Raw genomic sequence first — 26689 nt, 5'->3', positions numbered from 1 at the left:
CTGTGAACTGACCGCTCGTCGTCTGCGCGCCATGTGGCATCCTCCGGCTGGAGGGGCCTGCCAGCCCACGCGCGCGACGGGACGCCGCCGCAGTCTGGGGCCCGCCACTACAGGGCCTCGGCCCACGCGCGGATCTTCTGGGGCCTGGACGGACCGCACGCGCGCCAGTGGCGGTTTCCCCACGCCGTAATGGCACAATAATTGCGGGGCGTGGGGGGAGTGGGTGCAGTTAATCCCACGCCCCCCCCCCCACGCCCTGCCTCCTCGGCTTCGCTGCACGAGGCTATAAGTAGGGGTAGAGGAGGGGAGCGCCAAAATGCTCGCACGCTCTCCCTCGCTCCGCCCCCTCCTTCTTCTTCCTCCTCTCGTCACGATAGCCACCTGCCGCCGCTCGGCCTTCCTGCCAATCTTCTTGGCTCACCGCCGCTTCGTCGCGGCTGGCTCGTGCGCCCTCCTTTCATCGTACCTTCCTCGCCGCCGCGCTGTCCCCATGGCGTTGTCGATCTCCTGGGACGACTCCAACGTCCATGACGACCACGTTGACTTCCTTCGTCGGACGCGGCGGTTGTCGGGCGCGGATCTCGTACGGGTCCGCCTCACGTCGGAGAGGGAGATCTCGCCGGCACCAGAGGAGGATGAGCGGGTGATCTTCCGCTCGCACTGCCTGCGTGGCTTCCGCCTGCCGGCGAGCAGGTTCCTCCACTCGTTCCTTGAATTTTATCATCTCCAGCCGCATCACCTCACTCCCAACGCGGTGATGCTGCTGTCGGCCTTCGTCACCCTATGCGAGTGTTTTCTCAGCGTCCTTCCCACTCTTGAACTGTGGAGAGAGTTCTTTCAATGCAAGCTCGGCACCGTCGTCGCGGGCGTGCCCGCCCCATGTGGTGCCTACATCGCCATGCGGAGGGCGAGCGACAACAACCTGTTTCCGCTCATCCCGCTGATCCAGTCGGTGAAGCTCTGGCAGAAGTCCTACTTCTACGTGAAGAATATTGCTCCGCAAGGTGACTTCGTCAACCTGCCGGCTTACATAGCCGGCCCGCCGGCTGGGTGGCAGCCTTCATGGTCCTTCCGGTCCAGGTCGCTATCTTCGGGCGGGTCCGCCTCCGTTGCCCGGCTCCGGGTGATGATCCAGTTGGAGGGTCTGTCCGGGGCCGACCTGGTGGCTGCCTTCGTGGAGCGTCGGGTGCTTCCGCTCCAGGGCCGACCTCATATGATCTGCCAGATGAGCGGCCGCTTCGACCCGTGCCGGCTAAGCACCAAGGAGATGCCTCACGCCGAGGTGTCTTACATGGTGAACTACATTTCCAACTGCAAGCTCACCGAGGAGTGGCAGTATGGCAAGGTGCCGTACTCTCGCGCCAATCCTCCGCTGGTGGTAAGTTTCTCTTCCTCTTGGCTCGTTGTCGAGTTCTTGGTGGCCGACTCCTGACCAGCCGGCCTTTCTTTGGCAGAACCCCATGCTTCCGCCAGCAGTCGGGGCTGCAGGGGTGGAACGCCAGTTCCTCCCCGACCGTACGATGGACGATGTAGACGACCCAGACCTGGGGGTGGCCGCCATGGAGGACGACATCACGGGGGAAGGCAGCGACGCAGGCGGGTCCGGGCTCGGGGCCGGCTTCGAGGACTGGCCAGATGACGACGAGGCCGAAGTCATCGCGCGCCGCCGACCGGCGCCCGAGCACCATGGTGCGGGCCCATCCGCTAGGCCGACTGCCCAGGGCGGTGCACAGAAGCGTCGGGCTGCGTCGACCCACTTCGGCAGTCAGCCGAAGAAGCCCAAGAGTACCGCGGCGGCAACCAAGCGGGACGAGGCGGCCGCGAAGGCAGCCCGCTTCCGCAAGGTGGTGAAGCAGCCACATGCGGTCTCAGCGTAAGTGTCGCTGTTCTTGTGCCTTTCTTTTTTCTTCTTCTTCGGTTGATGTTTTTCCAAACCCTTTTTCTCAATTTATCAAACAGGGCCCCTCTTTCCCTTGGGCGAGTCCCGGCCGCCTCCATAATCGGAGTCGTAGGAGGGTCTTCAACCTCGCGCCGGGTAGATCCCCGCGCCGACCTCCTAGAGGCGACGGAGCGGAACGCGCGGGAAGCGCGAGAGGAGCGGGAGGCGGAAGAGCGGAGGGCGGCCTGGGAGGCGGAGCAGAAGTCGGCGGAGGTGCGATCCGTCGCAGCCGCCAAGGCCCAGGCGGAGGCCGCAGACGCGGAGAGGGAGGCGGAGGCCCTGCAGAACCAGCCTCCGCAGTTCGTCATTCCCCTCCGTGTCGCGGCTCCTGGCACCCCTGTGCCCCCGTTGGAGGAAGTCGGCCGCGGCCAGCCGGAGATGGAGAGGGAGACGGTGCCATCGCCGCCGACTGTGGCGGACCGAGGAGGCCGGCCTGAAGTGTCGCCAGCGCGGCCGGCTGAGGGCGAGCTGACCATGGGAGGGGATCTTGTGATCTCGTCACCGCTTCGCCGGCGCGCGGGGAAGGCGACTTCAGCGTCGGACGCGCAAAAGACCGTGGATGCCGGCACGTTTGCCCAGGACCTAGAAGCGGCCAGCGACAGCTCGTCCTGGTGGACGCCGGGCGGCGGGACAGTCGTGCTAAATGTGGTGGCGCAGGACGTCCGGAACCGGCTTCAGGCCCAAGCCACCGCGCTGAAACAGTACACCCAGGAGTTTCTCACGACGCGGTCGGTTATTCGGGTGAGTCCTCCTGCTCCTTTGATTGCTTTTAATTTCTTCTGTGGGGGCGCGTCAGCGCACCTACTGGGTGTAGTCCCCGAGTTCCGAGCCGGCTGCTGAACAGGCAGCTTGGAACTTATTGGAAAGCTTGATTACCATCTTGTTCTTACTCACGTCCCTTGTCTTCTCTGCGGGAGTACCACAACCTCCGCGCGGCCGCCTTCAACTCCCAGGCCTAGGAGTTGAATCAGAAAGCCACTGATCTGACCGAGAGCCTGAGTAAGCGCTCCGTTTTTCTTTTAAGTGGGGGCGCGTCAGCGCACCCACTGGGTGTAGTTCCCGAGATTCAGGCCAACTACCGAGTAATCGGGTCGGATCTTTTCCTGACGACTTCTTTCTTTATATTGCAGGGGGCAATGCCGACTTGAGGAGCCAGCTGAGCGAAGCCCAGACCGCCCTTCGTGCCAAGGAGGCCGAGTGCACCGCCCTGACTCAAGAGTGTGACCGCCTAGCCAAGAGGTTGGCTGACCAGGAGGAGAGCCATAGGGCGGCCCTAAAGGCGGTGCAGGATAGCGAGGCCGCCCTCAAAGCCGAGTATGAGACCGAGGCGGCAAACTAGGCCGAGATGAGGCAGCCACTGAGCCAAGGCTACAGCCGGGTGGAAGACTTGATTGACGGTAGGCCGCCTTCTTCTTTGCTTCCTTAACTTCCTTCTACTATCTGATTCATTTTTTGATTCTGTGTCGCTGCTTTCCTCTCTGTGCAGATTACTTCCCCGGCTACTTAGCCGCCGCCACCCAAGCCATCGAGGCCTACCGCGACACGCGACGGCAGGCGGGGGCCGAGATTGCGTCGAATGCCAGCCGGTCACTTGAGGAGCAGCTTTTGGGGCTTCAAGCCCGCCTGCAGCCGGCCCATCGCATTCTCCGCCGTCTTCAACGCGCCGGAGCGCAAGTGCTAGCCGCCCTCTGGCCTGGCGAGGTGATTTCTCGCACCCCAAGTCAGACCGCCGACTGGCTGGAGGTCGCAGTCGGCCGCTTCGAGGCTTGGAAGGCGTCAGCGACCCACTCCGGCGCTGGGCGGGCTCTGGAGTTCGTCCGGGCTTGGTATCCTGGGCTGAACTTGGACCAGCTGAGCACCTGGCGACAGGAGGCTGACGAGGAGCTGGAGGCGGTGCGGCCGGCTATCATCCAGCGCGCCTCGGCGATCGCCGAGTATACCGATACCAGCGCCTTTGCTCCTGAGGTGGATGATGCCGGCGTCGCTCAGCCGGAGGAGTGGTTCGGGCTGAACCCGGCCGAAGGTGAGGACTCGGCGGAGGAGATTGCCTCCAGTGATGAGGGCGAAGAGGAAGAGGGAGAGGATGACGAAGACGCTGCGCCGGATGGTGAAGCGACCAGCCCGCCTCAGCCCGATGATGCTTCTAGCAACGATGCCGAGACTCGCCAGCCGGTCACTCCTCCAGCCGGCACCGCCGACTCCGCCAACCTTCCCCACTCGCCTGTTGCTCCCCTGGCTTGATCCGCCGTCCTAGCTTTCCTGCTTGTTACTTCTTTGAACAATCTTTAAATTTGCGCAGTTCCACCCACTGGGGGTGTATTCAGACTATGTTGAATTCTGGCCTTTCGAAGGTCTTTTGTGTAAATATTATGCATGTGTTTGGCTTCCGCTTATATTTGCTTTTTATCCTTTGGCTTTTTCCTTTGCCGCCTTCCCTTGGCCGCCGCCTTCCCAGCCGGACAGCTGCTCTGCAGTCTGCGAGCGGAGAAGGACTTGGTCGTTTTTGGGAAGGCAAGTACTTGAGCTTTCTCAGATTGCAGCAAGGTGAGCGAGAAGCTGGCCTAGTAGTCGGCTAGCGGGGTGGGAGGCCGGCTCGTGTTATATAAGTTCGTTAGTCCTTAGCCGTTTTTTTGCGTGGGCATCCTTTCCTGCCCTTGGCTCTTGTCAGTCGGACAGTCGTTTCTTCGAGCTGCGACTTTTGGCAAGAGGGGGCTTGTGTGCCGGCACACTACTTGTCTGGCTGCAGGTGGAACTTCAGATATAACTTGAGGCGGCGAGTCCCCGGGCCGACTGGTCGAACCCGGTGCCGGACGAAGAAAGCAGGTGTAGCAACATAATCGTATGTGTGATACTCATCTTTCATAGATAAAAGAGGGTAGTCCACGAGTACTCCTCGGGGCACCCCTTGTCTCGTACTTAGTACAAAAGGTAGCATGCTACGTACTGCTTTTTAACTGTAAAATCTTTGGAGGAGATTGGCGTTCCACGGTCGGTCCCACTCCTTGCCGGAATCGTCTCTCTTGCATGCCTTCGGGTTCTGTGCGTCGATTAGGTAGTAGGAGTCGTTGCCTAAAGCTTTGCTGATGATGAAGGGGCCCTCCCAAGGGGCCGAGAGCTTGTGCTGGCCGGCTGTTCGCTAGATCAGCCAGAGTACAAGGTCGCCCTCTTGGAAAGATCTTGGCTTGACCTTCCGGCTGTGGTAGCGGCGCAGACCCTGCTGATAGATGGCGGACCGACTGAGAGCTAACAGCCAGCCCTCTTCCAGCAGGTCGACGCCGTCTTCTCGTGCTTCCTTGGCTTCCGCCTCCGTGTACATGGTGACCCGAGGTGATTCGAACTCAATGTCAGTTGGGATGACGGCCTCGGCACCATATACAAGGAAAAAGGGGTGAAGCCGGTCAATCTGTTTGGGGTAGTGCACAAACTCCAGAGGACGGCCGGCAGCTCGTCGAGCCAGCAGCCGGCCAAACGCTCTAGTGGTACGACCAGTCGGGGCTTGATGCCGGAGAGGATGAGGCCGTTTGCTCGCTCGACCTGGCCGTTTGACTGCGGGTGGGCAACGGACGCTAGTTCCAGCCGGATGCCGCGTGTTGCGCAGAAACGTGCCAGTGCTCCCTTTGCAAAATTTGTGCCGTTGTCGGTGATGATGCTATGTGGTAGGCCATACCGGGTTATAATATCTGCGATGAATGTGACGGCAGTCGGCTCATTCAGCTTTTTGATCGGCCTCGCCTCAATCCACTTGGTAAATTTGTCCACAGTGATGAGCAGATGTGTCATGCCGCCGCGTGCCATTTTGAACGGGCCCACCATGTCCAGCCCCCAGACGGCAAAGGGCCAGGTGAGGGGGATGGTCTTGAGTGCAGAAACCGGCAGGTGTTGCTTGGAGCTGAAAACTTGGCACCCTTTATAGTTTTTGACTAGTTCCTTGGCGTCTTCCAAGGCAGTCAGCCAGAAAAATCCATGGCGAAAAGCCTTGGCGACGAGTGATCTTGAGGCTGCATGGTGGCCGCATTCGCCTTGGTGGATGTCCCTGAGGATTGTTGTGCCCTTCTCTGGTTCGACGCAGCGCTGGAAGACTCCAGTGACGCTGCGCCTAACAAGCTCTCTGTTGACGATTGTGTAGGCTCCGGCTCGGCGTTGAACTTGTCTTGCCGAGATCTCGTCGGTTGGCAGCTCTCTGTTTACTAAGAAGTTGAGGATGGGCTGGGCCCAGGATGGAGCTGTGACTTCTTCTATTGTCAGGACTGCCACTGTGATAGGGGCGGGTGGGCTGGGTAGTGAAAAGTCGGAGTCGGAGTCGGCCATCGCCTGTTGTGTTGATGTAGTCCCCGGGCTGGCTGCAGTAGTCCCCGGGCCGAGTTCCGAATTCCCCGGGCCGGGTGCGACTATGGCAGTCCCCGGGCCGCCTGTTGGAGTCCCCGCGCCGCCTGCTTGGTTTCCCAAGTCGGATCCGACTGCGTTGGGGTCAGGCGGCACGAAGATGAAATCAGATTCTGGAGACGGCTTGAGGAGTCAGTGGAGAGAAACGCCGGCTGGTATGGCTTGCCGGGTGGATCCTACTCGTGCCAGGGCATCCGCTTGCATGTTGTCGGCACATGGTACATGAAGGAACTCACATCCCTCAAAATATGCACTGATTTGCTGGACGAGGAAACGATAGCTCGCCATGTTTGCGTCTTTGGCGTCCCAGTCACCGGATGACTGTTGGACCACCAAATCCGAGTCGCCATAGCACAAGATCCGGCGGATGCCGAGTTCTTTGGCTAGCCGGAGCCCGTGTATGAGCGCCTCGTACTCGGCCACATTGTTGGAGGCGGCAAAATGAATTTGCAATGTATACTTGAGCTTGTCGCCCTTGGGAGAGGTGAGTACGATGCCGGCTCCCAAGCCGGTGTGCATCTTGGACCCATCGAAGTGCATCCACCAGTGAGTGGAGTCGGGAGCCGGTGGCAGGTATTGGGTTTCGGCCCAATCGACGAGGAAGTCGGCCAGTGCCTGGGACTTAATGGCGGTGCGGGGCTGGTAGAAGATCGCGTAGGGGGCCAGCTCAATGGCCCATTTGGCCACTCGGCCGGATGCATCCCGACTGCCTATGATCTCGGCAAGCGGGGCAGTACATACGACCGTAATGGGGTGCTCTTGAAAATAGGGCTTGAGCTTCTTGGCAGTGAAGTACACACCATAGCACATCTTCTGGTGGTGTGGGTAGTTCTGCTTCGAGGTGGATAAGACTTCGCTTAAATAATACACCGACCTCTGAACCGGCTGAGCCCGCCTTCTTCTGGGCATTGGACTACGATGACAGTGCTGACCACCCGGCTAGTAGCGGCAATGTAAAGGAGCATGGGCTCCTTTTTCAGCCGGTGCCGCCAAGATAGGCGGCGTGGTCAGCATCTTCTTTAGCTCGTGGAAGGCTTGGTCCTCCTGGTCATTCCACTCGAAATGAGTGGACTTCTTCATGAGTCGGTAGAGGGGGAGGGCCTTCTCTCCGAGCCGGCTGATGAAGCGGTTCAGGGAAGCCAAGCATCCGGTGAACTTCTGGACATCCCACAGCTTGGTGGGAATCTCCATTCTTTCTATGGCCTTGATCTTTATTGGGTTGCACTCGATGCCGCGTTCGGAGACCAGGAAGCCTAGGAGCTGCCCGGCTGGTACTCCGAACACGCATTTCTCGGGGTTGAGCTTGATTTGGAATCGGCGCAAGTTTTCAAATGTTTCTCTCAGGTCTTCCAGCAAGGTGTCGCGCTTCTCCGTCTTCACCACAATATCGTCTACATAGACGTGGGCATTTCTGCCGAGCTGCTTGAGGAGGCATTTCTGCATGCAACGCTGAAAAGTGGCACTGGCATTTCTGAAGCCGAATGTCATAGTCAGGTAGCAGAAGGCTCCGAATGGTGTGATGAAGGCGGTTTTCAGGCGGTCAGCTGGATCCAGCTTTATCTGGTGGTAGCCTGAGTAAGCATCCAAGAAGCTCAACAGCTCGCATCCGGCTGTGGAGTCTATTACTTGATCAATACTTAGCAAGGCAAAGGGATCTTTGGGGCAAGCCTTGTTGAGGCTAGTGTAGTCTATACATATGCGCCACTTGTTGTTTTTCTTCAGCACGAGGACCGGGTTGGCGAGCCATTCTGGGAAGAAAACTTCCATAATGAAGCCGGCTGCCAAAAGTCGGGCTATCTCTTCTCCCACAATCCTTCTCTTCTCCTCCGATAGTCGGCAGAGAGGCTGTTTGACTGGTTTCGCACCTTCTCGGACATGTAGCTTGTGCTCGGCGAATTCCTTCGGCACACCCGGCATGTCCTTGGGGGACCATGCGAAAATGTCCCGATTCTCATGGAGGAAATCGGCGAGCTCGCCTTCCTATTTGCTGTCCAGGTTTGCCCCGATGGTGGCAAACCTTTCTGGGTGATCTGGGTCCAGAGGTACCCTCTTTGTTTCTTTGGCCGGCTGAAAGGAACCTTGGGCACCACACTCCTTGGGGTCGGGGGACAGGGCTGACTGCTTGCCGGTCATGGCCATGACTCGGTCCAGTATCTTCTTCTCTTCAGCAATTACAAGGGACTCGGCCAGCCGGCTGCTGGCAGCCGCGCACTCGGAGGATTTCTTGTAGTCTCCGGCTATGGTGATGATGCCCATGGAACTTGGTATCTTCATCTTGAGGTAGGCGTAATGGGGTACAGCCATGAACTTGGCCAGGGAAGGTCGGCCAAGCAACGCGTGGTAAGGGCTCTCTAGATCCACCACTTCAAACCACACCGCCTCTCGGCGGAAATGATCCTTGTCCCCGAAGAGGACATCTATCTTGATCTTGCCGATTAGGGAGCAGGACAAGCCGGGTATGATGCCATGGAACACAGTCCGACTGGGCATGAGCTGCTTTGTCTTGATGCTCAGCTTCTCCATGGTGTCGCGGTATAGGATATTGATGCTGCTCCCACCATCTATCAGCACACAGGAGAAACGGGCGGCTCGCTTTTCCGTAGCGAGGGTGGCCTCCAGAACCAATGTGTAGGAGCCGGGAGACGGCATCACCTCTGGGTGATCTGTCCGGCTCCAGCTAATAGGCCTTTCTGACCAGTGCATGAATTCTGGGTTGGTGGAGGCGACTGCATTGACTTCTTGGTGTTGTCGGTGTCGGCTACGCCGATCTTCTGGTTGGCTGGTGAAGACGATGTAGGCGGCATCCTCGTCGGGGTACTCTTCTTGAACTGCCCCGACCGCTGGTCGAGCGGCCGGCTGCGGAGGAGCCGGAGGCGGCTGACCAACAGGCGGAGGCGGCGCCATCCCCTCACCCTTGGAGATATGAGTGAGCCAATGGCATTTTCTGGTCGTGTGGTTTGAAGGCTTCGCGCCGCTGTGAAACTTGCAGGGGGCATCAAGTGCTTGCTCGTAGGAGAAAGCCGGCTTGCCGCCCTTCTGCTTCTTGGGTGCGGGCCATCCTTCGGGTTGTTCGTCTTCGACTGTAGCCACCTGCCGACTGGTGGAAGGCGGCAGGGGAGCCTTGCGCTTGTGGTTGTTCTGGTGCGGGCGTCGGCTGGATTCTCCAGCCGGCGTCTTGGGACTCGAAGCGAGCACCTTCCCGGAGGCGTCTACTCGGAGCTCGGTCTTCATCGAGGAATCGACCATGGCGTATTTATCAGCTATGACCAGTAGCTCGTCAAGCGTAATCGGCTCGTCACAGAGGAGTCGGTGCTTGAGAAGGGTGCCTTCTCGGCACCCGGCGGTGAAGTACTCTACAGCCTGGACCTCGTGCACTCCCTCGCAGGAATTGCGGAGCTCGGCCCACCGCGTGAGGTAGTCGCGAGTCGATTCGTTGGGCCCTTGGACGCACAAGGAGAGCTGTCGGGGCTTAGGAGCCCGCTTGTAGGTGCTGGTGAAGTTGCCTATGAAGGCTCCAGTGAAGTCTAGCCAGCTGTTGACACTGTAAGGCTTGAGGCTGTTAAGCCAGGTGCGCGCCGTGCCTTGGAGCATGAGGGGCACATATTTTACGGCAACACGCCTGTTGCCGTTTACGATGCTAACCGCGGTGGAGTAGTCGATCAACCAATCTTCCGGCTTCATGGAGCCGTTGTACTTGGGCATGTCTCTTGAGAGCGAAAACCCTTTGGGGAAGGGCTCGTCGCGGATGCGGGGGCCGAAGCAAGACGGGCCGATATCATCTTCTTCTTCCAGGGCCAAGGATCGCGCAAGGCGGTCGATCTGGTGGCGGGCATCATTCTCGTCGACTCCTTCACGGTGACCCAGCCGGCCGCTGAGAGTCGGGTGCGTGACAGGCGGCGGGGTAGGGTATCTCTCCCCATGAGGCGGAGGAGGAGGGTTGCCCCGCCACTCCACGGCTCGAGGGCGGCCCTCGGCGTCACGCTCGATGGAGATTTGAGTCCGGCTGCGGCTGGCAGCCGGCTCCTTTTCTTTTCTCGCACGGGTGTTGCCCGCGGTCGGCGTTCGGGACGTCGCGTCGTGCTCTCAGTGCAGGGGAGGACTCTCGGCGCGGACGCCGGCTTCATGCCGTTCTGAGGCCGCGTCGGTAAGTTGCTGGATGCGTCTAGTCATGTAAGGGAGCTCATCAGGCCCCAGCCCATTCAACTCGTCTGCGGCCGCCTGGGCGGCGCGCAAGTTCTCGAGAGGTGTGGCATAGACTGGGCGGTCTGCTCCCAGCATGTCGGCGATAGCCGCGCCATGTTTCCTGACGATACTGACGCGGCTCGGCCCGTCGGGAGGCGGCGTGCCGAAGGCGGCTCGGTCGACTTCGCGCTGGTGAGCCTCGGTGAGGCGTCTCATGGTGGCGAGCCTCTGGCCCTCCGCAACGAGGGCAAGGCGGCGCGCCTCCAATGTCTTGGCGTTCGCGTCGGCCGGGACGGGGACGGACAAGTCGTGCAGCGCCGCCTGCAGAGCGTCGTGGGCGTTTTCGCCTGAGGAGGCGCCATGGCTGATAACCAATACCTCGGTAATGGCACTGCCGCTGCTGTCGGCTTGAGGAAGAGGGTCGTTGATGACCACCACGTTGGTGGCGAAGGCGTCAAGGGATGCCGTGTAGGAGTCGACAAGCATCGGGTCGGTGGAGCCAACCGACTCCAAGTCCGCGGCAAGCTCGCCGGAGACATGGAGTTGATCGAGGAGGCTGACGAGGTGGCTCTCGGGGCAGTCTGTGCCCGCGTCGGATGTGGGCTCGTCAGAGATGCGAGCCTCACCAAGAATATCGGCGAGGCAGCTCGCCGCGCAGGCGTTGGCGACGTCTTGCAGCGCGTCGGGGCAAGCGCCATCGGGCGAGCCAGGGTGGCTACGCACGTTGGAAAGGAAGAGGGTTCCCGTCCAGAGCAGGTCTCCGGACGACGGTGCACTTGTCCCCACGGTGGGCGCCAAATGTCGGGTGGTTGTTGCGACATATGCCAATGGATGGCTTATCATTGTGGGAGCCAATAAAACATCGCCGATGCCTGGAAACAGGATAAGGCAAAGACATGCATGCCGACGAATTTTACCCAGCTTTAGGGCTCTCCGTGGAGATAACACCCCTAATGCTGCTCTGCGGGGTCTCCGCATGATCACTAGCTCGGTGGGTTGCTACAGAATGCTCCTTGAGCTGTTCGGTGAAAGGATGAGGGAGGGCCAGGCTAGCCCGCTCCTCTTCTCCTTGTGGTGTCTAAAATCTATCCAAAGAGTGATTTCCCCTGCATGGGAACCCTGGGGGTTTATATAGGCCTACCCCTCGGGGGTACAATGGTAATCCGGCTGGGCGTGGGTCCCAGCCGTCTGTGTCTACGCCCGCCGGCTTCTCCGCCGACTGATGGGCCCGCCGGCTGCCGACCCTTTGGCCGACAGGCCGGCCCCGCCGCTCGGGGGTCTTGTCGGGGGCTGGTTACTGTTACCTTGCCCCTGGTGACGATGGCTTTGTCGTGGTAAGCATGGCTATAGTGCTGCCGCGATGCGGCTTATCACTATAGCCTTACCTTCTCTTGTTTCCTTAATGAAGCACCTCCTTGGAGGGAGAGAGTTGGCCGGCTGTTGGAAGCCGGCCATACCCTTGGCCGACTGTGGGAAGCCTGGCCGCCTTCGGGGTCTCCCTAACCGAGGGGGCCCGCCACCCACGGGTCGTACTGACCCCTCGCCGTGGGTGACATCACGATCATCGTGGCAACAGTGTCGCGCCGGACGGGGATGGCCGCCCCGTACGGTGCACTGTGGCCATGCGTGCGCCGGGATTCGGGGGTGGCAGGCTTTACTGTAGCCACGCCCCGTCTTGTCGCCGTTATGTGGGTGCAGACTCTGAGGGCAAGATCTTAGCCGCCTGCTGAGGGGCCGGCTCCTGGGAGGCGGCCTTTTTATGGCCGGCTTCTGGAAGTCGGCCTTCTCGTGGTCTTGTTTCTCAAGGATTTCAGGGCTGGGCTGCCTTTGCGCAGCCGGTTTGAGAGGTAGCCGGCTGGGGGAAGACGGCCCCCATGTCTTGGAAGCTTGGAGGCTTGTTCGGCCTGTAATTTTTCTGAAGTACTAGGGGAAGCCGGCTAGGCTACCCGTGGTCATTTACTCCGACACCGAGCTTTAGTTTAAAATCGTTTATAGATCAAGTTAAAAACGAGTCAATCTCACAAGTACTTGTGTAACTCGTTAGGCTCGGTACAAAAGATCAGCCGCTCCCAATATAAAAAAAGATCAGCCACTTAGCACCCTATGTCCCAGGCGCACAACACAAGGCCTAGCCGTTGAAGGCCCAACCGCCTAGGAGAATCATGTGTTACAAGGAAATTACTATTGTTTAGTGATATATATATGTTTAATATATACATAATAATTTTTATTTTATTTGAGAGTTTTATGTTCATATCTTTAACGAGTTTAACAAGCTAAACGAGTCAGCTCGCGAGTTATACGAGTTGAGCCAATCTTGAATTTGAGCTCGTTAATAATAACAAGTCGAGTCGAGCTAGCTCGTTAACGAAACGAGCTCTAGCGAGTCGAGCCGAGCTGGCTCGACTCGACTTGAATTCCAGCCCTAAGAGCAATTTCAATGGGGCGACCCATTTTGTCCGTTTGGGTCATCCGGACACAAAACACAGCCCAACGGGGCGACCCAAACGGACACAGCGTCCGCCTGCTGTCCGTTCGATGTCCGCTCGGACCCATTTTGGGCTCAATCTGGGAAAATTTGGGTCAAAAGCGGACACAAAGCGGACGCTCTTTGTGCCCTCTTCGCCCCCCTCTGTCCGGCAGCATGTGACGGCTGGCCCACTTGCCATCCACCCATCTTTCTCATCCCGTCTCTCTCCTCCTTTTTACTCTCTCTCTCTCCCACCCACCCGCCCACCCCACTCGAGAGCCGGAGCATCGCCGGAGCCGGGCAGCGCCGGAGAAGCGTCGCAGCTGGGCCAGCGCCGAAGTCCTGCTTTCTCCCGATGGCGAGCATGCGCACCATGAGCTCGTTCTGCCCCTTGGTGCCGGTGCCGGGCCGGCGAGCGCCACGGCCTCAAGGATAGCATGCGTGTGCTCTGGGATTCCGGCTGCAGCTTTGTTCACCGGCCCGCGCGCATGCACATCAGCACAAGAAACACGGGAGCACACACACATGCATGGCAACTCGTGGAAGCTCATGGCCGGCCAAATCGAAATCCCCGCACGCCACCCCGCAGTCCAACGACGTCGTCCTTCCGTCCTCGCTCGCGCGTCTCCGCATTGGAGCTCGCCGTGCCGGCCCCACCATGCTCGCGCGCCATGCCTGCTGTCCTCGCTCGCGCGTCTCCGCGTTGGAGCTCGCCGCGCCCGGCCCCGCTATACTCGCGCGCCCGGCCTGCCCCCCGCGCCCCGCCTCCCCCGCGCTCGCCCTACAGCGCGCTCGGCCGCGCCCCCTGTCGCGCTCCTCGCCTCCCCCTGCCGCGCTCCTGGCCGCGCCCAGCCGTGCCCGCTCCCCGCGCACAGCAGCAACAGAGGACGGGCAGGCTCATCCTCCTCCGGCGCCCGTGCTTGCACAACATCGACAGAGGACAGACGGGCTCGTCCTCCTCCGGCGCCGCTGCTCCGCCATGGTGGGCTCGTGCTCCTCCGGCGCCCGTGCTCCGTTGTGGCGGGTTCATCCTCCTCCCTGCCTGCTACGTGTTCGATGAAATGCCAAGGCGGACATAACAAAAAATGTGTATATCCCCGTTGGGCGCATCGTCCGACCCATTTGAAAAGTGGACACGGACGAGCGGACGGGCGGCTCAAACGGACGAAAAACGGACAAAATCGATGTCCGTTTAGGTCACCCTGTTGGAGTTGCTCTAACTCTCTCCATTTCATATTAGTTGTCGCTGAAATGGATGTATTTAGACGTATTTCAGTGCTAGATACATTTATTTGAGCGACAACTAATATAGAACGGAGGGAGTACAAGGGAGGGGTTGATTTGGTAAGACAGGGTGTCGCAGTCATGCGTTGCTGGACCGATCGGTCGAGTGACACACTGGATCGCACGGTCTGGATGAACGCGGGTACGAGGGTCGGCGTCTCGGCGATGCCCTTGCGTGCACGCGCTGTCACGTCATACACGTGATGATGCTGATTCGGATAGGTACTACAACTGTATACATAGTCTCGTGTCTTCAACTTTTGCCAAATCACGTCAGCCGGTGCAACTTTTGCCGCTTGCGGTGCCGTACGTCCTCTCCTGCTCGTCGATAGAGTCCAGCTTAGCTATGGCGACAAGGCCGCCCCACCGACCGCCGCTTGTGCAATCACCCTCCCTCCTGCTGCTTCTCCTCCTCCTAGTCCATCCTTTCCTCTCCGCCGCGACGCCGTCTATCACCACCAAAGCCGTGCCGCGGCTGCCGGGTTTCTCCGGACCCCTGCCCTTCTCCCTCGAAACTGGGTATGCTCTGCTCTTTTCTTCTTCTTCTTCTTCTTCTTCTTTGGTTAACTCTTGGTCGGATGATGCGACGGTGCAGGTACGTGGCGCTGGACGACGGCGTCCGCCTCTTCTACTACTTCATCCAGTCGGAGCGCGACCCGGCGGAGGACCCCGTACTGCTCTGGCTCACCGGCGGGCCCGGCTGCTCCGCCCTCTCCGGCCTCGTCTACGAGATCGGCCCTTTCTACTTCGACTTCCATGGCTACACGGGAGGCCTGCCTACTCTGCTTTACAAGCCAGCATCTTGGACCAAGGTTACCCACCCCCTTTCGTTTTGTTACAAAAAAGCCCTTCAAATTGATGCATCTATTAGGAGGGAGGGACCCTTTTGCTACCATAACAGTGTACTTTTTGTTACAATCACCTGAATTTTTTGTTGATATGACAAAATTAAAAATCCCACTTTGCACAGGAGAAATTGTAATGTGTAGTTGTTGTGTGCTGATAAACGTATGTGTTGCAATGTGCTGGTTTCATATATTGTAGGTTAGCAATGTCATCTTTGTGGATGCTCCGGCAGGGACAGGCTTCTCATATGCGACCGGAGACAAGAGAACCATACCCAGTGACACAATTGCTATTCAACAGCTGCACGTCTTCCTCGAAACGGTCTCCGCCTGTTATAATTTATACGCATTTTCTACTAGAATGTACAAGTTCATCATCTTTGCAATTTTCCAATTGATTCCTTGTTGTCTCTACAGTGGTTTGGTGAGCATCCACAGTTCTTGTCGAATCCGCTCTACATTTCGGGTGATTCATATAGCGGTATAATCATACCTTCTCTTGCTATGAAAATTGCTAAAGGTAATTGAACTTCCTTCACGCTCTCCATCTCTATCAACAAGGATTATTCTGCTTATAAATTTATTCAAAGCACATGCATTTCTTTTGAGGGTATAAAGTGCATCTTTTAACTACATGTCGCTTTCATTCTAGGGATAGAAGTTGGTGATGAGCGGCTCATTAATCTCAAGGTATTCATAACAGTTACTTTCATGACTTCTCTTCCGACATAGTAATATTCATGGTTCATATTTGTGCCATTATTGTAATGTTTCTTATTCTCTTTCTAAGATCAGTAATATCATTTCTAGTGGTGAGGCCCAGGTTCTCCATGTATAAAGGTCAACAAATTTTAGTTTAATAACACAACATTGGAAAACCAAATATAATCTATGTTTTAATTTGAATATTTCTATTCAAATATGTGTCTGGGTCAGGTATATGAATTTCTTGAACTTCAGTGGGTTCAAACACATGGTTACCGTATTTGGGTGAAATTCACCCTTTTATCTTTTCCTTTTTTTTTGGTCAATTTTCTATTCAGTTACAAATAACAACCCAATGTCCATTGCAACAATGCTCTAAGTAGTCTACCTATGCATGTTTATTTTCTCTATTTTCATTTATGCCTTTTGTAGTTGAAACTTTGCAATGACCTTTTGCTTATATACGCTGCCAGATACAAAGATTGATCAAGTTTCTAAAATTCTACGGTTATTCTTTCTTTCGTGGCTCCCTTTGATAATATGTTTAGCATGCTTATAGATATGTCAAGTTGTGGTCCTCGCATGATCTGTTTAAGGAGTTCGAATCGTACCAACATGGAAATTTATCTTAATTGATCAGGGTGTCATTGCTGGCAATCCATTGACTGATACAACGACGGCCTTCAACGCTCGAATTCCATTTCTTCATGGGATGGGAATTATACCAGATGAAATCTACGAGGTACATAGTCAGGACATACTCAAGTTTACCTTTTGAGAGTAATTAATGTGTATGCTATAAGAAAATGACTAGTACCAATTTACATTTAGCATCAGCTTGCTTCTACCTCTCAAGTCAAATATAATGCTTCTCAACCAGAATCAAATTGATATTAACTTAAATACTGAATTTGGTCTAGTGCATCCCTATTGATTCGGAATATCATGGAACAAGACATAGTTAACCGCAGTGCGGAAAATATGATAAGCTTGTAATATTCACCTTTCAGGCTGCTCGTGAAGGCTGTGGAGGAGAATATCGCTGGCCATCGAACTCCCATTGTGCCAATTCCCTCCAAGACATCCAAGAGGTGAGTGACAGTACCGACCACAAATGTGTTGATTATCCTGGTAGCAATCGCACGACACACTTAGCTTGCAATAGCAGCTTGCTAGTTGGTGACTTAGTCTGCATTTTTGGCTTGTGATACAGTGCATGAGGGGCTTAAACGATGTACACGTCTTGGAGAAAATCTGTCCAGAATATCCAAGCCTCGCCCTTCAAAAGCAGCCGACGTCGCAGGATCATGGAAGAAGAAGGCTAACAGAGTCCGCAGTTTCGTCTCTGTGCAGGGTAAACGTCTCAAGTACCATTCTTAGTTTCTTCTCAGTTTTTTGTTTTCACTTCTCGTTTTTTTTAATAAAAGGGGTTTCCCCCCAGCCCCATTTTATAACAAACAAGGCAAAAGACACACCCTTTTTTATTCCTTGTTTGCTTAGTCGAAATCTATTATTGGTTTCAGTTTGTTATTCCTATTTTACAGTGTTAGCGGTAATCTCAAGTGTTGTGCTTCATTTGTTTGATGCAGAATGCCACATACTTCTTGTCCGAGTTGTGGACAAATGACGAAGCTGTAAGGGAGAGTTTGGCTATTCACAAGGTAAGGTAGGGTGGGGCTAGCTTAGAGGTATATGTATTCTTACTTGATAAAGTGTTTGACTGGACCTAATTAGAGCTAGGAAACCGGAATTACTCCTAGTGTTTCAATAACAAAGTAGGAGGTGAGAATTGGAAGAGAATTATTTTAGTGATTATATATTGACCTTCTATTATGAGCTTTTAACTAATGACCACCTAGATTTTTCTTTGCGGTGAGGGAATTCTCCGCATGCCACCAAATAAGAAGCCCATGTTCCATCAATAATGAAGGGCTTATTTGGTAAATATGGTGTATGTTGTGCAGGAAACCGTTCCATCATGGCTACGATGTGATTTCAATCTACCTTACACATATGAAATCAGCAGCACCGTTGATGATCATTTAGCCTTGATTACTAAAGGATACCGGGCTATGATATACAGGTAAGCATGCATGCTAATATACGTTTCACCTGAATAGTCATTTGATGATGGAAATATACACTTGGGTGAACAGTCGCTTAATTAATTACAATCGTAAGCAAATTAACTAGATTCGTCGTTTCATGATGCTGCAGTGGAGATCATGACAGTAAAGTATCTTATGTCGACACCCAAGCATGGATCAGACGACTTAACCTGCCCATCACGGACCGTTGGCGACCATGGCATCTGGACGACCAAATTGTGGGGTAAGGACACCAAACCAGCTCAACCTATATGTTCTGGCTGTGTGCAGAGGCCTAGTGTGTTTATTAGTGGAAAACTGAGCAGTCGTAGTTCACATATTGATGCCTTGCACGTCGCCTTTTCATTCTCTTGTTTTGCATAGGTACACAAGAACTTACTCCAACAATTTGACATACGCAACTGTAAAGGTACGTGTCTGGATGAATATATGCATGCGCCATTAACTGCTTTCAGGTTTAACTTGAGCTTAATTACCAAAGCTAGTTAGCATCCATAACAAGTACTCCCTCTGTAACTTGACATAAGACATATGTTGATACTATGATAGTATATAAAATGTCTTATATTAAGTTACAAAGGGAGTAGAATGCAATGTAGTACTTTCTCCGTCCGGAATTAGCTGACGCTAAAACGAGATGTATCTAAACGTATTTGAATGCTAGATATGTCTGTTTGAGCGTCAGCTAATTTCAGATGAAGTAAGTAGCAAATTAATTGTGAGTTGGTTAATTTAAATATGTGCGCGTGTAGGGTGCCGGCCACACAGCCCCGGAGTACATGCCAAGGGAGTGTCTGGCTATGATCGATAGATGGCTTTCCGGTCAACCTCTTTGAGCAATCAACTGATGTGATGCTGTGGCAGTGCGGAGATTGGTAATGTGTATTGCGAGTAACAGATGAGAGAATAAACATGTAAGATGAAAGATGTTGTCGTATAGTGTGTGTTGTATTGAGGCTTTCAAGGGGTAACAGGGTGGTCGCTTTCATTGAGTTGTAGGGGAACTGGCTTATGAATTCCGGTGGAAATGAATAAATAAGAACCCGCCGGAGAAAAAAGCTCTTGGAAACTATTTTCTTGTCCTATTCATTTCAGATTATGAGATTTGGGAGGGCCTATTTTCATGTGTTGAGCTTATGCAAAGGTCTGTAATGGTGCCAATGTATGATTTCTATGTATACAAGTCAAACAAAAGGACGGTTTCAGCGGGTTTTCTCCACATACAAAAGGAGTTGCAATTAAAAGCTCGTCCATATTGTGTAGACTCCTTGTACTCCTAGTCAAGCTATCAAAGTCGCAGCAAATATTGTCGGTAGGAGCAAGCTGCGTGCACATGTTGATTGCTGGTCGCTGTTGTTGGTGTGCAGGCGGATGGATGGGGTCGATCGACATGAACGCTGCTTAAATTATGACGAGCGACATCTTCCGGTACGCGTCGACATCGTAATGAACTTAACTGGTACATATGCATCCATCGTGGTTAAGACGAAGTGACAGCACCATGGACCGCTCACCAGTGACTCGGCTGTGACGCCTACCTCGCCGACTGCTAAGTTTAACCACAAGAAAGAAAAAAACATTTTGAATGTTTAACCTCGGAAAGCCACGGCCTTCTGCCTGTACGGACAGGGATCCGGTGACTTCACTAAGCAAAGTCTCATCGTGACTTTACCTAGGTGAGTGCCATCGGATCAAGATCCAGCGGTCAAGATTGATTCAAATTTTGTACTCAAAACTAAAACTGCCCAGAAAAAATTGAAAAAATTCAGGTAAGTCATACATGTTCCATTCCATATTCTGTGAAATTTTTGTTTCATTTGGATAAACAGTCTATGATTAAATAGGGTTTTATATTTCAAGCTCAAAACACAATTAGCTGCTAAACCATTTATCCAAATGGAACGAAAATTTCCCAGAATATTCAATGGAACATATATGGCTTAGCTGAATTTTTTCAATTTTTTCTAAACAGTTTGAATTTTGAGCATAAAATTTAGACCAATCTTGTCCATTAGATCTTGATCCGATGGCCCTCACCTAGGTAAAGTCACGATGAGACCTTGCTCAGTGAAGTCACCGCCGCCTTGTACAGTTCAAGTTCATACATACATCCGGTAACTCTACCTATATATTACAAAAACATGTGGCTCGCCCCACCACAGGTTTGATCAACTACTTGGACCGCCGGGCTGCTTCAGTTCAGGGACATGCATATTCCTCTTTCAAGCGTATCCTCGACGACACCGACTACTACCAACGGCAAAATGGTTATGGCACCCTGAGCAAAATCACAACATGTATCATCGTCTACTCATTGCACCGCTGATTCTGATTTTGCCTCCTCCATCTGTTCATCTCCAGGGAGCCCGAATACGCGCAGGTTGTGGTCCATGGAACCTACGGCCACATACTTGGCATCTGCCCCGAACTTCACCGATGTCACTTTCCCTGGAAAGGACAGACACAGCCATGTTAATTTGCCCTTGACAAAGGAACCCGCGACATTGGAGAAGAGCAGATAAATACTATGTCGAACCTGTGCCAGATAAATCTGGTAATGTCTTGACAAGATTCCATTCCGTCTTCACATTGGCTACTTGGTAAACCCTGCAACCATTATGCACAAGAGGTTATATTCAGCGCAAAGCTAGCCATTTCATTCCTTACAGTATAACAATACCATGCAGCTAAGTTGGATCGGTCGGTAGCATACCTTATATCAGAACCAGCAACAGTGATATAACTCCCACTAAAGTCAAACTCCACTGCAAGAGAAAATGTCTTGTCATTCATGAAAATACGGATTCTGGTTGTATGGAAGCCTTATTTCACATTAGTTTGAGCAGTTTTCTTCCAAATATCTACTTGCAATTTATGTAGAAACCCAGTACTTTCGCATTTCTTTTAGAAAAAAAATAGAGATCTCCTTACCAGAACTTGTTGGTGTGTCTGGATCGTATGGAGAGAGGGTCCTAAAATTTCTCAGCTTCCGTAGATCCCAAAGCTTCACACCATCAAGGGCCGCGGTCTGTAAAGCGATGGTGAAAGTATCAGTATGAAACAGCAAGTGATCCAGAGTTATTGTGCAAAGATCTGGACTTCCACAGAATTCGATCTTATAAGAAAAGAAAAGAAAAGAAAGAACATACCGCTAGGAAATATCCATTTTCTGAGAAGGACATAGCAGTCACTGTTCCAACATGCCCAACCTCCCCTTCAAACTTTGCAACTCTTGTCTGCAAATATAAATTTTCAATCACGAGATGAGACATTAGAAGAGGATGGCATGGACGTCAACCTGAATTTAATCTGAATAGTATTCTTGCCTTGTCTTACCTGAGATTTTACATCCCAAATTTTGATAACACCTTCTGACGTGCCTGTTCCAAGGATAAGACCATCCGGGTGGAAAGCTGCTGAATTGTATGCATCTTGTCCAGAAGCCTCGCCAACCTGAATAACAGCACTTATCAAAATGGTAGATCTCTAGATGTACATGCTTCTGGAAATTTATGCGGAGTACCAGACCTGTGTGAGGCAAGACCCTGTTGAAATATCATAAAAGCACCATGTGTTATCTCTGGAGGCAGTTGCAAAGTATTTCTGACTAGCATGGACCGTGACAGCTTCAACCTGGTACATTTTCAAAAAGAAAAATCAGAACGTAGGATAATACAACGAGCAGCATCAACAGCGAGATTATTCAAATAACAAAATACAGAAAATGCACAGGACCCACATGAAATTAACGCAAGAACATCCTCTGCTAGCTAGCGTCGCTGCATGCACGAAAAGGAAACAAGCTAATAATAGTGTAGCCGAACCATTTCCACAGTTTTAAAAAAGGTTCAACATTGAGAACTAACAGAGAACTAATTGTTTTTCTAGATCTCAGAAATTGATGTACATATATACTCGTATTATAGTTCTTGAGAAAAACAAAAACTGGAGATGCTCTCTAACATATTGCATCATTCAATTCAACCAACAAGTAAAACTGGCAGTATTGTTATGCAACAGTAAGTCATACAGCAGATTGACTGCCATGGATGTGAGCAACCTGTTAGTTAACATACAATGATATGAATTGATACTGAATTAATTATTTGTTTCCAATCTTCATGTACTGGGCTACTGGCTATGTAGACTAAGCATTCATATAATTTCATTATGAATAACCAAGAAGTGTTCTCAAATCCCAGTCCAGCTCTGATCTCTTCCTTAACTGTTGATTAGGCTAAGTATTCATATGATTTCATTGTGAACAACGAATAAGTCTTCTCAAACCCCTAAAGGTTGATTGCAAACATCAAATAAGCAGGCATTCACCAGAGACAAATGTCAATGCAAACTAACCTCTGCACCATGATCTCTCATTGTGTGCCTGCAACCATAGCTTCCATCTTCATTACCTTGCCATACACGGACAGTCTGCAGAGTTTACAAACAAAAGAGTGAAGCCTATAATGATGAGTGGTGTGATGACTATGGTATTATCAGATTACTGGTCAATAAATTATCCTTTAATCATATTTATGTAAGGGAGCCCTAATCACCAGAATGAAACTTGGTGAATGCAAAAGTTTTTCTAGAACTGATACTGATATAGCTGATATCACATTAATGATTTACTTTACTACTATACAGTATCTGTAGGTGTACCTTATCTGCTGATCCCGTTATCAAAAGCTCATCCCGGGGAACAAATTTCAAACTCGTAATCTGTGCATAGGAATAAGCTATATTAACATATGTAAATGTAAAATGATGGGGAGAGAGTCAGTGAGTTTGAGTTCCGCAATGGACCTTCTTTGAGTGATCAGTGAGAGTGCACAATACTTGACCCGATGGCCTATCGAAAAGAACTGCGTTTGTATCGATACCCCCAGTAGCAATAATATCCTGGTGATAAATATAGAAATCAATTAGGTAAGTAAACAACCACCATTGCAGTGTCGCTATTCAAGCATACAAATTGCCACTTTTTAAAACTGAACTTGAAATGCATGTACCATAGTCAAACTACAATTGTAATATCAAAGTCTTATCAACAAGGAAAAATAATAATAATCTGACCTTTGAATGATGAATATCAATAGATAAAATCCCTGGTTTGTTCGTCTTGTGAAGTGGATGACTGGAGATTTGAGTATATCTTTCAAGTGCATCAATTGGTGCTAAACTTGGAGGTACCTGACAAAAACACAGAAATTAGTGTACCATTTCAACAAGACAAGACAAAAAACCAAGTGGGTAAAAACCACAATTATTTTTGGCATATAATCTTTATATGATCTGATCTAGTAAGGCATGTAGTACGCAAGTTTGGAGAGGGACATATCAAGTTTCCTATGAACTAAAACAGGACAGGTTTGACAAACAACAAATTTTAGGTCCTTCTTTAATTGATTGTTAGGGAGAAGAGAAGCACACCTGCCGTTTCTTGCGCTGTGCTGAGAGCACAGAATTGCATTCTGTTAATTCATCGATGATGACAGGATTAATACCAGGACGTATCTTCTTCCCATCAGGACCCACTTCATCTTCCAAAGCTGTGTATCCAGGAAAGAGGATTAGAGCAGAACAGACAAAAAGGTTAGGTTTTGACATGTTAGAATGGTGAAAACCTCTTTTCCCATTTGTAACAGCAGCTACAGGCGCAGGTCCTGCAGCTGAAATAGGAATCTGCCTTTCAGCTTGAGCCAAAAGTGTCCTAGACTCATCTCTTTCCTTCTTTAGTCTGGCGATAACACGGCAAGCAGCATCATGCTGGAAATGGGCAAAACAAGCTAGTGAAAACCAATGGGTACATGATGATCATGCTCATGAAAGAAGACTAAAAAATAAAGCGTTTCTAGAAATAATTTAAGGAACCTCCTATCCAGGTGATCCACAAAGATGTCCTAGCTATGGCTGTATAAATCTCCGAAATCCTCTAAGCACATTCACAAACATCCATAAGGCTGAAATGTCAGAAACTTAACTAGCTGGCAACTACGAGGTTTTATCAAGATCCTGATATCAAATGGCACTTGCACTTTTAAAGGAAGAATACTTTATTGTTGAACACAATAAAAAAAGTGTATATAATTCATGACACTATTTGGAAAGATTGGAAAACCTGGTATAACGCATGACTGAGCTCTTGTCTTGCTGTATGTAGCTGCTGCTCCAAAGCAAAATTAGACAGCATGAGAGCATCCCACTCCTGCAACATCAGAGGAAAGAAGTCTAAATCTGCACTTGCAGCTCGATAAGAATTCCAAACTATTTAACAACAGAAGATCAAATGCTTCACCATAAAAAGAATATTACAGGAATATGCAAAGACTCAAATGCATTACCCATTACCAACAAGCTGGAAGTACAATAAAAGCAGAATACTTTTGCACAGTTTAGAATATCTCAAGATTATTACGGTTTTTCATGGCACTAAATACCCACATAAAAAAGGAAGTGAATTCAGTAGTCTTACATAAGGAAAACAAAATCATGAGTCGTCTTAAAATGTCAAAGAGCAAAAGGGAAATTCTGTGAGCTGAATGTGTTCGTATTCAATTACTACTCATTTCTTCCTATTTGAATTTAAACATAAGCACATTGTGAATCATATCCAGTCTTTAGGCAAAAGAACTTAACTTGATTCTTAGAAGTTACAACAATGGCCTCCAATACAAAGAACATGCTTAAGAATTACGATGACTACAAAATCAAATATATAAACTGTAAACGGAAGGAAGCGGGCACTTACATTCTGAAACATACCAAGGAGTCCAGGGACACTTGCAGCTTGCAGAGGTCTAGGCTTAGGAATCTGCAAAAAACGAGAGTTCTTCAATTGACAGGTATACACAACATATGAGACTAGTTTATTTTAACAAGGTATGAGTGTCAGCCTAAAAAAACAAGTAGGATGTCAATTTGTTTTGCCATTCTCTAAGCTAGAAGTTTCAGCGCCACAAGTAATGGTGCATGCATACATTTGGAGTCAGGTTTATCAATTGTGGTTTGGATATAATAGATTATCACAAAGATCGACCCTATCTAAGAAACCAATATTTCAATCAACTGGTGGTTAATACATGATTACTGTTTTAATTTCAGTACACGCTCATGGCTAAAACCTTTATGTAGGTAATCGACATTGTGTGGAAATACTGGTGCCTGATCAAATGCTATTACCCAGTTACTGCAAATGCAACTTGAACCATGCAAAAGAATACAAAATCACTGCAAATCATAAACCCTAATTAATGTCCTTGTTCCGTTATGTAAGTCTGATTGAGAACCTATCAGATATCTTTCTGAAGTAGCAAGATCGTACTACGAGAACCTTCGACCCGAGAATCCTGAACATGATGTCCTCCACAAGTAAGAGACTGTCACCCCATACATACTAAGATGTACCATGTAATTACCACATCGTGTCCTGTCCTTGTAGTCAAGGACTGCTAAACACCCAATCCAAAGTAGGCGACTACAAAGTGTGGCACTAGCAGGCATCAGCGAGGCTCATGACCAAACCCTAGTGTCTGAACAAGTTCTTCAGAACAACAAGATAAACACTGGAACCGCATTGAGGGAAGGAGACACAGTGTGCAGGCCTCACCTTGTTGGTCTTCACCGTCACGAGGTCGTCCATGGCGAGTTCCTCCTTGGTGACCGGGCACTTCCCGTGGTCCTGGGGAACCAAAACCAAAACAAAATCAGGGAAAAAGGCCCAGGCGCACGGACGGGCGCCTGACGCGAAACCTAGAGCGGGGGAAACGGTGGTGACCTCGATGTAGCGCCGGATGAGCCTCCGCTCGAAGAGCAGCCCCGACTTGGTCGACAGGACCGGGTCCTCCGGCACCTCGCCGGAGACTTGAGGGGAGAGGGCGCGGCAGCAGGAGGAAGCGGCGGGTTAGTGCCTGGAAATAGGAGAGGGGCCGTGGAACTAGGTTTCGGTGGTAGGGATGGGACGAGAGACGAGAGCTTACTTGCGCAAATCATGGCGGCGGAGAGGACGATGGTATCAGCGGGCGGCTGCACCTCCAGAGGGCGGGTTCTCCGGCGGCGGCAATGGGGGTGGCACCGACGAGGTGGGGGTTTGGGGGAGGGAGGGGGTGGCTTTGCTCGAGGCGCACACTGGAAACTCTTTTTTTTTCAGGACCGGAAACTTTGCGACGGTGGGCTGACCCGCAAATCTTGAACGGTCCAACAGCTCGGCCCATTCGGCCCGTACATGATGAGATTGTTCGGCCTATCCAGTTTTTTCTCAAAAAAAAAAACACTATCCAGTTGTGTTGGAGTACCCCCTCCAAAAATAAGTTGTGTTGGAGTTGGGTTTGCATTTTCCATATTTGGAGAACTTGTGTAGTTGCATGGTGTACATGAAAAAAGAAATGGAGTTTCTTTGCATACGACATCTTAAGTAGCAATTTGATCCAGTCTCATTTTTCAAGTGGTGATTTGAGATGTTATCTCTACAGTATCAATTGTATGTCTGGCCAAATGGCGCATTGCTACTGTTAAGGTTGAGATCATGGGAAAATTGGATTATTTTTTACTAAACGACCCCTCAAAACTAATTCGTTCACTGACCCTCCAAAAAACAAACGACCCGTCGAGAAACTTACCCTAGTTCTGATCCAGCGGGCAGCCAACAGGCATGGTGTTACGGCATATCTCTCTCAAGGTAGTTTTGGTGATTAATGACAACATGTTTGCGGACTAATCTTGTGCTTTGAATTATCCACAGATTCTCCCCTGGCACGAGACGCCTTCTTCCCCT

At 51.4% G+C, this 26689-nt stretch overlaps 2 protein-coding genes across 4 annotated transcripts; one reads left to right on the top strand and one right to left on the bottom strand.

Annotated features, from left to right (window-relative positions):
- Window positions 1-14506: 14506 nt before the first annotated feature.
- On the top strand, window positions 14507-19040 carry LOC125511397 (serine carboxypeptidase-like 1). The gene is made up of 13 exons (XM_048676760.2): window positions 14507-14777; window positions 14854-15070; window positions 15303-15425; window positions 15521-15623; window positions 15756-15793; window positions 16449-16550; window positions 16819-16899; window positions 17022-17162; window positions 17398-17469; window positions 17773-17891; window positions 18026-18139; window positions 18280-18325; window positions 18669-19040. Exons 1-13 carry the CDS (start codon window positions 14605-14607, stop codon window positions 18750-18752), a joined length of 1413 nt encoding a protein of 470 aa, XP_048532717.1. The 5' UTR covers window positions 14507-14604; the 3' UTR covers window positions 18753-19040.
- A 445-nt stretch (window positions 19041-19485) lies between these two features.
- On the bottom strand, window positions 19486-26015 carry LOC125511396 (pre-mRNA-processing factor 19). Of its 3 annotated transcripts, XM_048676759.2 has the most exons (18): window positions 25896-26015; window positions 25694-25779; window positions 25526-25597; window positions 24668-24730; window positions 24038-24124; window positions 23544-23685; window positions 23350-23468; window positions 22993-23109; window positions 22723-22818; window positions 22579-22638; window positions 22273-22347; window positions 21445-21549; window positions 21253-21369; window positions 21066-21152; window positions 20848-20944; window positions 20630-20681; window positions 20453-20523; window positions 19486-20364 (listed from the first exon to the last, which is right to left on the bottom strand). In XM_048676759.2, the coding sequence occupies exons 1-18, from the start codon at window positions 25906-25908 to the stop codon at window positions 20228-20230; spliced, it is 1596 nt and encodes a 531-aa protein (XP_048532716.2). In that variant the 5' UTR covers window positions 25909-26015; the 3' UTR covers window positions 19486-20227. The 3 variants fall into 3 exon arrangements, with proteins under 3 accessions (XP_048532716.2, XP_087378376.1, XP_087378375.1); XM_087522250.1 differs by having other exon boundaries at window positions 23350-23685; XM_087522249.1 differs by having other exon boundaries at window positions 23350-23685; window positions 25526-25779.
- Between the last annotated feature and the right edge of the window lie 674 nt (window positions 26016-26689).

This window comes from Triticum urartu, chromosome 5A (assembly GCF_056163025.1).
Source record: "Triticum urartu cultivar PI428250 chromosome 5A, HENAU_Tu73, whole genome shotgun sequence".
Lineage (NCBI taxonomy): Eukaryota > Viridiplantae > Streptophyta > Magnoliopsida > Poales > Poaceae > Triticum > Triticum urartu.
This window is presented reverse-complemented; position numbering and strand designations above follow the sequence as displayed.